Genomic DNA, 12,458 nt, shown 5'->3' with positions numbered 1-12,458 from the left:
TGGGCTAACGCAAGGCAGCCGCCAGTTTTTCTACGAAACCGGCCTTAACAGCCCGCATAAAAGCATCGAATTTCTGGGTCACGCTGTTTTATCTGACCATGGATTGAACTGCCTTTGTACATCACTGAGGCATATGCCAGGAATGTTCTCTGGGCATCTCCTGCTCAGCAACTGTAACTTTGGCGTGAATGAGTTTTCACCGAACTTCCACCAAAGTTATGGTGGTGGTGGAGGAGTAGACGTCACGAGGAACTTATCAATGAGAGTGATCTTTGAAATGCACATTCAGCAGCTGGTTTAACATTGGCAGCTCACAGAACAGCATAAAACAAAACCCTCACCTATAAGATATAGGTTTCTTCACTGAAGATATGATCACTGTTATTATCAATAAACTAAAGAACAGCTCAGTTATACAACGCAAGGTAAAGAACATTTTTAAATTTTAATGATTGATAACAAGCATTAAACAGTAAAATACTAAACCACCTTAAAGCTTTCAGATAAATATGCAGAGTAAATACAGTATATACAATTCCAATTAGAAAGATTAACTTTAGAATGAAAATGCTACACTATTTTGCACATTTAATAAATCACAGAGCAAACATTACAAAATAGAAATGAAAAACCTGCAGCTGGAGGAAATCTGAAACATAAACAGAAAATGTTGGGAACACTCAGCAGGTCAGGCAGCATCTGTGCAGAGGACAGACACGTTAATGTTTTGGGTACAAATTCTTCAAAATGTATTTGAAGAAGGGTGTGCACCCAAAACATAAAGTAGTCTGCCATCTCCCACAGGTGCTGCCTGACCTGCTGAATAGTTTCAGCGTTTTCTGCGTAAACATTACACTCATTTGTCAACTAAAACTAGGTGCAGGCAGGTAGTGCAGGGGTCCCCTGTGGACATCCCCCTCTCAAACAGATACACCACTTTGAGTACTGTTGGGGGGGATGGCTTATCAGAGGAAGGCAGCAGCAGCCAACTGCAGAGGGGTGGCTCTGCTGCACAGAACAGGAGGAAAAAGAGGGGTAGAGCTATAGTAATAGGGGATTCTATTGTAAGGGGAATAGATAGGCATTTCTGTGACCGCAAACGAGACTCCAGGATGGTGTGTTGCCTCCTTGCTGCAAGGGTCAAGGATGTCTCCGAGCGGCTGCAGAACATCTTGGAAGGGGAGGGTGAACAGCCAGTTGTCGTGGTGCATATAGGCACCAACGATATAGGTAAAAAGTGGGATGAGGTCCTAAAAGCGGAATATAGGGAGTTAGGAGGTAAATTTAAAAATAGGACCTCAAAAGGTAGTAATCTCAGGATTGCTACCAGTGCCACGTGCTAGTCAGAGTAGAAATAGAAGGATATTTCAGATGAATACGTGGCTAGAGGAATGGTGCCAGGGGGAGGGATTCAAGTTCCTGGGACATTGGAACCGGTTCTGGGGGAGGTGGGACCAGTTCAAACCAGACGGTTTGCACCTGGGCAGGGCTGGAACCGATGTCCTCGGGGGAGTGTTTGCTAGTGCTCTGGGGGCGGGTTTAAACTAAAATGGCAGGGGGTTGGGAACCTGAGCAGGGAGACAGAGGAAAGGGAAACAAGGATAAAAGCAAAAGATAGGAAGGAGAAAAACAAAAGTGGCAGTCAGAGAAATCAACGGTTTAAATCAAACGTGGCCACAGTAAATAATAATTCTAATAGGTCTAAGAGCGTTAAAAAAACAAGCCTGAAGGCTTTGTGTCTTAATGCGAGGAGCATTCGTAATAAGGTAGATGAATTGGCTGCGCAAATAGAGGTAAACGAATATGATTTGGTTGGGATTATGGAAACGTGGCTCAAGGATGGCCAAGACTGGGAACTCAACATCCAGGGGTATTCGATGTTCAGGAAAGATAGGCAAAAAGGAAAGGGAGGTGGGGTAGCATTACTGGTTAAAGAAGGGATTAACACAATTGTAATGAAGGATATTAGCTCTGATGATGTGGAATCTGTATGGGTAGAATTGAGAAATACTAAGGGGAAGAAAACATTAGTGGGAGTGGTATATAGACCTCCAAACAGTAAGGTGGAGGTTGGGGATGGCGTTAAAAGGGAAATTAAAGAAGCATGCAATAAGGGCACAGCAGTCATCATGGGTGACTTTAATCTACATATAGATTGGGCTAACCAAATTAGTAACAATACTGTGGAGGAGGAATTCCAAGAGTGTTTACAGGATGGTTTCCTGAACGAATATGTCGAGGAACCAACCAGAGATCAGGCCATCTTAGATTGGGTATTATGTAACGAGAAAGGATTAATTAGCAATCTTGTTGTAAGAGGCCCCTTGGGTCGGAGCAATCATAATATGATCGAATTCTTCATTAAGATGGAGAATGAAGTAGTTGACTCAGAGACTAGGGTCCTCAAATTAAATAAAGGAAACTACGATGGTCTGAGGAGCGAGTTGGGTAGGATTGATTGGGGAATGTCACTCAAAGGGTTGACAGTGGATAGGCAATGGCAAACATTCAAAGACGGAATGGATGAACTACAGAATTTGTTCATCCCAGTTTGGCATAAAAATAAAACAAAAAAGGTGACTCAACCGTGGCTAACAAGGGAAATTAGAGATAGCATAAGATCCAAGGAGAGGACATATAAATTGGCCAGAAAAAGCAATAATCCTGAGGATTGGGAGTAGTTTAGGATTCAACAAAGGAGGACAAAGGGATTAATTAAGGAATGGAAAATAGAATATGAGAGTAAGCTATCAGGGAACATAAAAACTGACTGTAAAAGCTTTTATAGATATGTGAAGAGAAAAAGATTGGTGAAGTCAAGCATAGGTCCCTTGCAGTCAGAATCAGGGGAATTTATAATGGGGAACAAAAAAATGGCAGACCAACTAAATACATACTTTGGTTCTGTCTTCACAAAGGAGGACACAAATAACCTCCCAGAGATGCCAGGGAACATAGGGTCTGATGAAAGGGTGGAACTGAAAGTAATCAGTATTTGTAGGGAAATGGTGTTAGGAAAATTGATGGGACTGAAGGCCGATAAACCCCCAGGGCCTGATAATCTACATCCCAGGGTACTTAAGGAAGTGCCCTAGAAATAGTAGATGCATTGCTGGTCATCTTCCAGAACTCGATAGACTCTGGAACAGTACCCATGGATTGGAGGGCAGCTAATGTTACCCCACTATTCAAAAAAGGTGGTAGAGAAAAAGCAGGGAATTATAGACCGGTAAGCCTGACATTGGTAGTGGGGAAAATGCTAGAGTCCATTATAAAAGATGTAATAGCAGAGCACTTGGAAAGCAGTGACAGGATCGGACAAAGTCAACATGGATTTACAAAAGGTAAATCGTGCTTGACTAATCTACTGGAATTTTTTGAGGATGTAACTGGTAAAATAGATAAGGGAGAACCAGTGGATGTGGTGTATTTGGACTTTCAGAAGGCTTTCAATAAGGTCCCGCATAAGAGATTAGTGTGCAAAATTAAGGCACATGGGATTGGGGGCAAGTTATTGACTTGGATAGAGAACTGGTTGGCGGACAGAAAACAAAGAGTTGGAATAAACGGGTCGTTTTACGAGTGGCAGGTAGTGACTAGTGGGGTACCGCAAGGATCGGTCCTAGGACCCCAGCTGTTCACAATATACATTAATGATCTGGACGAGGGAATTGGATGTAATATCTCCAAATTTGCAGATGACACAAAGCAGGGTGGGAGGGTATGTTGTGAGGAGGATGTCGTGAAACTCCAGTACGATTTGGACAGGTTGGGTGATTGGACAGAAACATGGCAAATGCACTATAATGTAGATAAATGTGAGGTTATCCACTTTGGTGGCAAAAACAAGAAGGCAGATTATTATTTGAATGGCAATAGATTGGGAGAAGGGGAAGTGCAAAGAGACCCGGGTGTTCTTGTGCACCAGTCGCTGAAGGTAAGCATGCAGGTGCAGCAGGCGGTTAAGAAGGCAAATGGTATGTTGGCCTTCGTAGCAAGAGGGTTCGAGTACAGGAACAAGGATGTCTTGCTACAATTGTACAGGGCCTTGGTGAGACCAGACCTTGAGTATTGTGTGCAGTTTTGTCGCCTTATCTGAGGAAAGACGTTCTTGCCATGGAAGGAGTGCAGCGAAGATTCACCAGGCTGATACCTGGGATGGCAGGAATGACGTATGAGGAGAGATTGTGTTGATTGGGCTTATACTCACTGGAGTTTAGAAGATTGAGAGGGGATCTCATCGAAACCTAAAAAATTCTGTCAGGCCTGGACAGACTAGATGCAGGAAGGATGTTTCTGATGGCCGGGGAGTCCAGAACCAGGGGTCATAGCCTAAGGATAAGAGGTAAGCCATTTAGGACTGAAATGAGGAGGAATTTCTTCACCCAGAGAGTGGTGAACCTGTGGAATTCTCTGCCACAGAGGGCAGTGGAGGCCAGTTCATTAAATATATTCAAGAAGGAGTTGGATATATTTCTTAAGTCTAAAGGGATCAAGGGATATGGGGAGAAAGCAGGGACAGGGTACTGAATTTGGATGATCAGCCATGATCTCATTGAATGGCGCAGCAGGCTCAAGGGGCTGAATGGCCTACTCCTGCTCCTATCTTCTATGTTTCTATGTTTAAAACTAGATTTAATATTCATTTTAAAAATTACATCACATTTATCAAACTAAGGTATAAGACGTGTCTATTTGGGTTTATTTTTGACAGCCTCCGGTGAAGGATCATACTGTACCTTGCTCTGATATGAAGAGGCTGTGAATTGTTTACGACTGACCGCGCCAGCTCTCTGAAAATTGACAGTAACTCAGCTGCAACCTGACATTTCATCCAAATCCTCTAACTCTGACTGGTTAACAAAGCTAATCACAATACTTTACAATATCTGCCAATGGACTGCTATCAAATCGTATTGTAGGAGTCTCTGCACTCCTAGCAAAGAATCTATAAACTCACTAGTAGTTAACAAACTGAGTTTAATGTACTAAAACTTTACAAAACAAGAAAATGCAGGAGAAGCTCTAAACAGGTCTATTCACTATCACTCCACATGAGGACTAGCTGGAAATGCCCTCTACCTCTGACGTCATGACGTCATCACGTTTCCCGCCGTTGGAACGTCACATGACCCACGTGATGACGTCATCGCGTCAGATCGCGATTTTGTCAATCTAGCTCTGTTTAACCAGAGCCAACATTAAAAGGTAATAAACATGATTAAAGGCAATTGTACCAGTCACTGTGAGAGTCTCTTAGTGGTTTTGCCACATAATGTTATTTCCAGTTACACGATCAATTCAATTTAGCAACCATTGCTGAGTGTGCAATTGCAGTAATTACTGCTTGACAAAAGTTTGCCAATTATAGTGGTGTGTATTTGCTTTATTCTGGCAGTAATGTGAAACTATCCTGAGCTCACTAGCATCTAAAATTCAGGAGAACTAATTAGCAAGAAAGCCTTAAGTGCTATTAACAGAATTTTTTTTTAAACTTTGCAATAACCCAAGACTGGAGATGGAAAATATTTTTTTAAATGTTATTGTTTAAACAACGGCAAGAGAAGTCATCAAGAGCGGTTAATTTTACATATTTTATCTATAAAACATGAATTAACAATACCATTGGAGCTGCATTAATGGTATTGCATATCCAAGCAAGATGAACATGATGGGCTCTGCGTATCCTGTTTCATTTCTATAATGTCGTAGTACTCTCAGTAGAGTCCAGCCCCCCTCACCTAAACCCTCAGCACTCCCACCAAGCTTGGGACGTTTTACTACGTTAAAGGCGCTATATAAATACAAGTTGTTGTTGTTAAGAGCTATAAAAATCTAGCTTCTTTCCTGGAAAGGAATCTGAATGCTTTTGAGTTGTGCGATTGTTTGGTGCTCCAGCCCACTCATTAAAAGCAAGTTAGTTCCTCCTAAAACATGGCAGCTATATTTCATTGTCTCCTTGGGTGCTTATACAGTTGCCTTCAGTTGCCTAGCCAAGACAGCAATCAAGGACGCCTCCACAACCACAAGGTCAAGGTGCTGTGTGATCCACTCAGGTGAGAACTTGTCAAAGTCGCCTAAGCTTGTGGACTAGGGTTTGGAGCTGCTTTACATTTAGATTCGCACACCTCATAAATGTGAGGCATTTTAACCTCTTCACTCAGCCTGATTGTTCCTAATGGTCATTGCTTTTCACATATATATTTTTTTGCAAATGTTTTTAGAGCCAATTTTAATATTTTTCTACATTTTAAGCTTTGATAATATCTCCCAATCTTTTTTGTTATATTTCTCTTCATTTTTCAGCCAATTGTTACCAATACTCTTGCTGGCTGAAAGGTGAATGGCCTGGGCCACCGTCTTCTCCATAGCTGCTGTCAAAGTGTTTGAGTCTGGTAGAGAGGTGGCATCGACAGACAGGGAAAATCTTAGTACTTTTCTGCACCCCTAGATTGATGGCCTTGCCACAGCACAGAGATTCATCTATCACCCCAAAATAAAGGTGAGTTCAAATCAATCTCAGCTGAGACGGAAATATTTTGTTCTCATGAGAATTTTACTACAGCTAGACTATCCTTTATCCGAAAACCTCAGGACCAGCCGTGTTTCGGTTTTCGGAAAATTTCGGATTTCAGAAGGTATTTTATAAGACTGGGAAATTTGTCGGGGGTGGGGGTCGGCGGGGGGTGGGGGTCGGCGGGGGGTCGGGGTCGGCGTCGGCAGGGGGGTCGGCGGGGGTCGGGGCCAGCGGGGGGTCGGGGGTGGGGGTCGGCGTCAGCGGGGGGGTCGGCGGGGGGTCGGGGGTCGGCGTCGTGCGCACGACTTACGCTGAACGAAAAAACTTTCGGTTTTTAGAGGTTTTCGGTTTTCGGAAGTTCGGATAAAGGATAGTCTACCTGTATTATAATTTTGTTTTCGCTAATTCTGAAATTGAACAACTCCTGTGCTTCGCAGATTCCGTTTTCCAGCAATTTATAAAACATGAGCCAATTTGAGTGATCGTCTTCAAGGTTACAACACTGAGCATCATAACGTGAGGTGTGAACAAATAGCAAAGCATAAAGAATGTTGCTTTCAACATAGTTGTCATTCTGGGACTAGTCTGCAAACAGACTATAAAATTACCTATTTGTCGGTTAAAGCAGAAATCTTTGCACTTGTATTTCATAAACACAGTGTTACAGAGTTAGGATCATATCTGTGTATTAATTTAGGCTCCTTAGTTCAATAAAGCAAATAGGAACCATTTTATCACAGTAAATCAAACATCTGCAAGAAACTTGCAAAGATTTCAGTATAAATAGAATGACCCATGAAACACATGAAACTGAACCCTGAAATATAGTTGATAGGCTTTGGTTGATTTAAGACAGTAATGTTGATCAGTACATTTGAGAGGAGTTCTTCAATTTCAATTAAAAAACTTTAGTTCATCCATTCACTATCCTCGTACTTATTGCACCAGGCAATGTGTAGAGCAGTATCGCAATAAACAAAAATAGGATTAGCAAAATTAGTCCAACAATGATGTGCTTCTTGTAGTTTCTCCAGATCAGATAATAAAGGCACTTGAAAGGGTTGATGAACCAAGAGAAGGAGATATCAGGACGGCTATAGGGAGGAAAGAAAAGCTTATTAAAACAGTTTAAGACCAGTGTGAGTACAGTGTTGATGACCCTTTAAAACTGAAATACTACAAATGTGCTTGTCGAGGGACACAACCCACTGCATACAAGCACAAGATGGCAAATGCCTAAACGTAGGGGGCGACTTTCTGATGTCCGAGGAGGCGGGTTTGGAGGTGGGAAAGGCAGGAAAACCAGAAACAATGAGGGTGGGTTTGGAACCCGCCTCCAACCCGCCTCCACGGAATTTTGCTGGTGCCAGTTTTGGAGGGCGGGAAACGGTCCCGCCTCCAGCTGCCCATAGCGCTTGTTAGGAGGATTAAATGCTCATTAAGGGCATCTCTAAGCCTATTTTGAGAGGCCCTCGTGATTTTTCAAGCATTTCAGCACGTTCCACGACCCTCCTAAACCACGCCAGGTAAACCTGTCGGCTTGACTAGTGGGTGGTCTCCTCACAGCTGCAGGTCCAACAATAGATCGTTTATTTCATCAGGGATTAGTTGCAGGTGCCAGAACTTTGCTTTAAAAAGTCTTTGAGCACTTTTAGCAGGCCTTCCGAAGTCGGAGGTGCTGCAGCTTGAATCTATCAACTGTGGGACCTCCTTGGAAGACCCTCTCTCCGCTTGCAATGAGCGCTTCCCCAACGGAAGCATCTGCAAACAGCATGGGATCCATTCGTTTTCTTTCTCCATGGACCTCAGATTTGGATGAGGAGCATCCACGGCAGCAGCAGAACCAGGCAGTTCAGGAGCAACAGCAGCAGGAGCCTCAGCCTCCTGCTCAGGCAGCTCAGCAGCAACAGCAGCAGGAGCCCCAACCTCCTGCTCAGCCACCTGATGCTGCACGGGGCAGAAGGCGCCAGCGCATTGAGGCACCTCACTGCAGGAAAAACCCCTGACAGAGGGTTTACAGACAGAAGATGAGCCACCTCAACATGAGTGAGCAGCAGTGCCAAAGGAGGCTGAGACTTTCGCGAGAGGTTGTCCGAGAGATCTGCGGACTGCTGCAGCACGATCTGGTGCCCAGAGGAACGGGTGGACACCCCTTACCAGTGCCTGTCAAAGTCACCACTGCACTCAACGTCTTTGCCTCAGGCTCCTTCCAGGGATCATCAGCAGTAGTTCCCAGTCGGCCGCCCACAGTTGTATCACGCAGGTTACCAATGCCCTTTTTGCTAAGGCCCACAATTACATCCAGTTCTCAAGGGATCAAGCAAGTATACCGCCTGTTCGGTTGGCTTTGCAAATATTATAGGCATGCCAATGGTGCAGGGCGTCATAGACTGCACACATGTGGCCCTTAGGGCACCCCATCACAACCCAGCTATCATTGTCAACCGAAAGGGCTTCCACTCCCTCAACGTACAGCTGGTGTGTAACCACAAGAAGGAGTTCTTGCATGTTTGCGCCAAGTTCTGTGGTAGTTGCCATGACTCTTTCATCCTGTGGCACTCTAATGTTCCTCCGCTTTTCTATCTGCCAAACCAACTTAACGGATAGCTCCTTGGTGACAAAGGCTACCCCCTGAAGAAGTTGCTAATGACACTGATCAGGAGGCCAGCTAACGAGGCTGAAGAGCGCTACAATGCCAGCCACAATTCAACCAGGTCCATCATCGAGCAAACCATTGGGTTGTTGAAGATGTGCTTCCGTTGCCTTGACCAATCAGGGGGAGCCCTGGAGTATACAGCATACAGGGTCTCCAGAATAGTCATGGTCTGTTGTGCACTGCACAACATCGCACAGCGTCATGGCTTGCAGCTTCCTGATGAGCAAGTGGCTCAGTTCCAGCACTCCTCAGATGAGGAGGAGGAGGAGGAGGCTGAGGAGGAGGAGGATCTGGAGGAGGAGGAGCAGGACGAGGAGGAGGAGGAGCAGGAGGAGGTCAGAGTGCTGGTGTATCGACCAGCAGCAGTGGCAGCACGTGAGCACATGGCTGCCCAGGATGCAAGGGATGAACTTATCCTGGCTAGATTTGCATAGGTTGCCCAAGTTGACACATGTCCTTGGCTCCATCCAAAGACATCATTGACAATGGACATCACTCTCTGGCCTCCTATCACTCAGGCCACCAACCTGACAACACAAGTATGGCGGAGCCCGCAATGTGGAGCTGCGTATTATATCGCCAACATTTTGGCATCAACTCATTTTAATGCTTTCCAACAGGGATGGCATTTCATCAATACACAGAAACATTCTCGCAATCTGCACACAGATCTGGAGGTTATATCCTTTGCCAGCTGTACCCACACAGCCTTGGTTTCTTTGGGAGGCCTCTTCCTCCCAGATGAGTGGAAGAGCACCTTCCTGCTAGCTGTCACCCCCTCAAACAACATTTGCAGCGCCTCATCCGAGAGCCTCGGGAGGCCCTTGCCTTGGAATTGACGTAGTGATTTCTCAGAATATGTTGCAGGTGGTGCAGCATAGGCAGAAATCCTGTGGAATGAGCCAAGGCAGCAAGAAGCCATAAAATCAGACTGGGAAAGTGATGGCAGCAGAGGTGAGTTTCAGTCCCAAAACACTAATTGACCAAGGGCATCCCACACCTCTGAAATCAAGTGGCCAATCATGGGAAAATCGCAATTTTTTGAAAACTATCTGTGGAGGTGAGTTTCAAACCCACCCAAACCGAAACCCGCCTCCATCTCGCCTCCAGTGAGAAAATCGCCCCTGACAAGCAGCAATAACTTTATAATCAAAACCCAATAAGTACTATGGTGGAGAGTTTACAATGTGCTGATCTAATAACTACAGGCAATGTTAATGTTAGCATTAAGTAAATTGAAGTGACCTCTAATTGTTAAGAAACCACTTAGGTTAAAGTTGGAGTAAAACCTGTACAGTTCAACAATATTTAACTCAACCCAGTCCTACGCGCTTACCAAAATGTAACCTTTGGCTAACAAGAATTTATGCAAATTTGGTGGATTTTTTCCAATATCCTTAGCTAATGATATTGCATAAGGAACAAATTAAGATAAATTCAATATAATGAAAATATATATTTATCAGAACAAACATGCATGCTCGTGTTTCAATGGTGAGTGAAAGTGGCAAGAAAATTTGAAAGTGCAGATCAAATCACTTGAAACCCCCAGCTTCTATAACCTTCACCCAGTTCAGCAGTGAAACCAAACTTACTTGGGTTTTTCCAGTGGTTCTGGCTCTTTGCGACCAGAGCCAACTGGATTCTTCTCAGCCTCTTCGGCAGTAGCCAGGTGGAATTCAGCTTCAACCTTTCCCTAAATTAGTTGTGTAGAAATCATGAATAGCAGCACATACGACACTTGTGAGCAAAAAATACCACGAATAACAAAAGTACAAATTTTAGGTTGAGAGCGTTGATCAGTGCAGAATGGCTGTTATTAACAGGTGTATTTTAATTTTAAAATGCATCTATTAGTAGATTAGAATTTGATTAATTGTCCCACATCAAGAATGCTCTTCTAACACATCTCCTGCACTCCTGACAAGATAAAAGGAGAATCTTGTTTGTTTGGCAATCCTCTGTCACCTCTAACCTCCAACTTCTGCGTCAGCTGTGGCTCAGTGGGTAGCACTCTCTAGGTGGGAGGGGCTAGGAATGAGCAGGTGTTACTGGTTGCCTGGTTGCAGCAGGGAGTTGGAGTGAGTTTGTAAAAAGTTGGTGGTGGTTTTTGTTTTCAGGTTTTAGGGCCTTTTTGGCCCATAAACAACAGCCAGATGGCTGCTGAGGGGTCCGGAGTGCCGGGCCGCTCAGGGGACAGTGTTCGCAAGATGAATTTAATTAGGGGAGAAACTGTCGTCGGAAGGGGAAAAAAAAGGCCCAAAGATTTGGGCCGGGACCCCAGGAAGTTTGGAAAAGAAAACACGGTGGTGGTTCAGTGCGAGGATAAGGAGATACGAGCTTGGGATATGATCCAAGCAGTACATAAGGACTGTGGCGAGGGAAGCTGCTTTGCCTGCCGACCAAAGCCGAATGTTGGGTTTGAGGTGACAGTCAGTGGCCGAGGGGAGGTGGAAAGACTTTTACTCAGTTTGAACGTTGGCGATAAGTTCTTGGAGGTATCTCTGCTATATTCGGAAGAGGTCGTGGTCTCATTCTTAAACTTGCCAGTTTATATTGAGGACGATGTGCTAATCAAAAAGTTGGAGTCGTGGGACATTAAAATTTGCTCAGCAATAAAGAGGAGATACTATCCAGGAACACAGGTAGCAGATGGAACCCGTTACATAAAGGTGCGGTTCCCAAAGGGGGTAAAGTCATTACTGTACAGCATGAAATTCTAGACAATGGAAGGAGTGCAGTACTTCCGAGTACTGCATGATAACCAAGTAAAGGTTTGTTATTATTGTCTTGGACACGACCATCTTGTAAGAAACTGTCCAGACTTGTACTGTTATAATTGCAGAGAGTCTGGATACATCGCTCGGAGCTGCAAAGTGGAGAGCTGTGTGGTGTGTCACAAAGGCCCCACCCACTGTGAGTGTGAGGCAGAAGGAAGCTCTATGAGTGACGAGGAGATGGGAGAAGGAGCAGGAGGTGTGAGTGGAATGGCCGGAGGAGCGGAGCAGTCGGAGGGCACAGCTGGTAAATTGAAGGAGAAAAGAGCACAGGAAGAGGCAGAAAATTGCGGAGCAGAAAACAGGATGGAGATGGTGGAAAACACACCAAGTACAGTGGAAAAGAACAAAGACAGCAGCGGGCAGCAAGGGTCGAGTGCAGACTCGAGCCTTAATACGGTTCAGCTCTCCTTAAAGAATCTGGTGTCCGCGGGGGGAGAGGAGGCAGGAGCGGGGTGCGTGATAAATGTAAGTACTCCAAAGAAAGACGGGGAGTCGGACATCTCGG

At 44.7% G+C, this 12,458-nt stretch overlaps 1 protein-coding gene across 1 annotated transcript in view; it reads right to left on the bottom strand.

The window, feature by feature from the left end:
- Positions 1-426: 426 nt before the first annotated feature.
- Positions 427-12,458, bottom strand: part of LOC147081887 (fer-1-like protein 6) — a gene marked incomplete at its 5' end in the record, with an annotated part of 215,446 nt that continues 203,414 nt past the window's right edge. The window contains 2 exons of the mRNA XM_085980616.1: positions 427-7,611; positions 10,769-10,869. Coding sequence (XP_085836742.1) covers positions 7,431-7,611; positions 10,769-10,869 — 282 coding nt within the window. The remainder of the gene's footprint in view (positions 7,612-10,768; positions 10,870-12,458) is intronic.

Source organism: Somniosus microcephalus, unplaced genomic scaffold, assembly GCF_052327205.1.
Source record: "Somniosus microcephalus isolate GS21.2 unplaced genomic scaffold, FLI_Smic_1.0 scaffold311, whole genome shotgun sequence".
NCBI classification, from domain to species: domain Eukaryota; kingdom Metazoa; phylum Chordata; class Chondrichthyes; order Squaliformes; family Somniosidae; genus Somniosus; species Somniosus microcephalus.
This window is presented reverse-complemented; position numbering and strand designations above follow the sequence as displayed.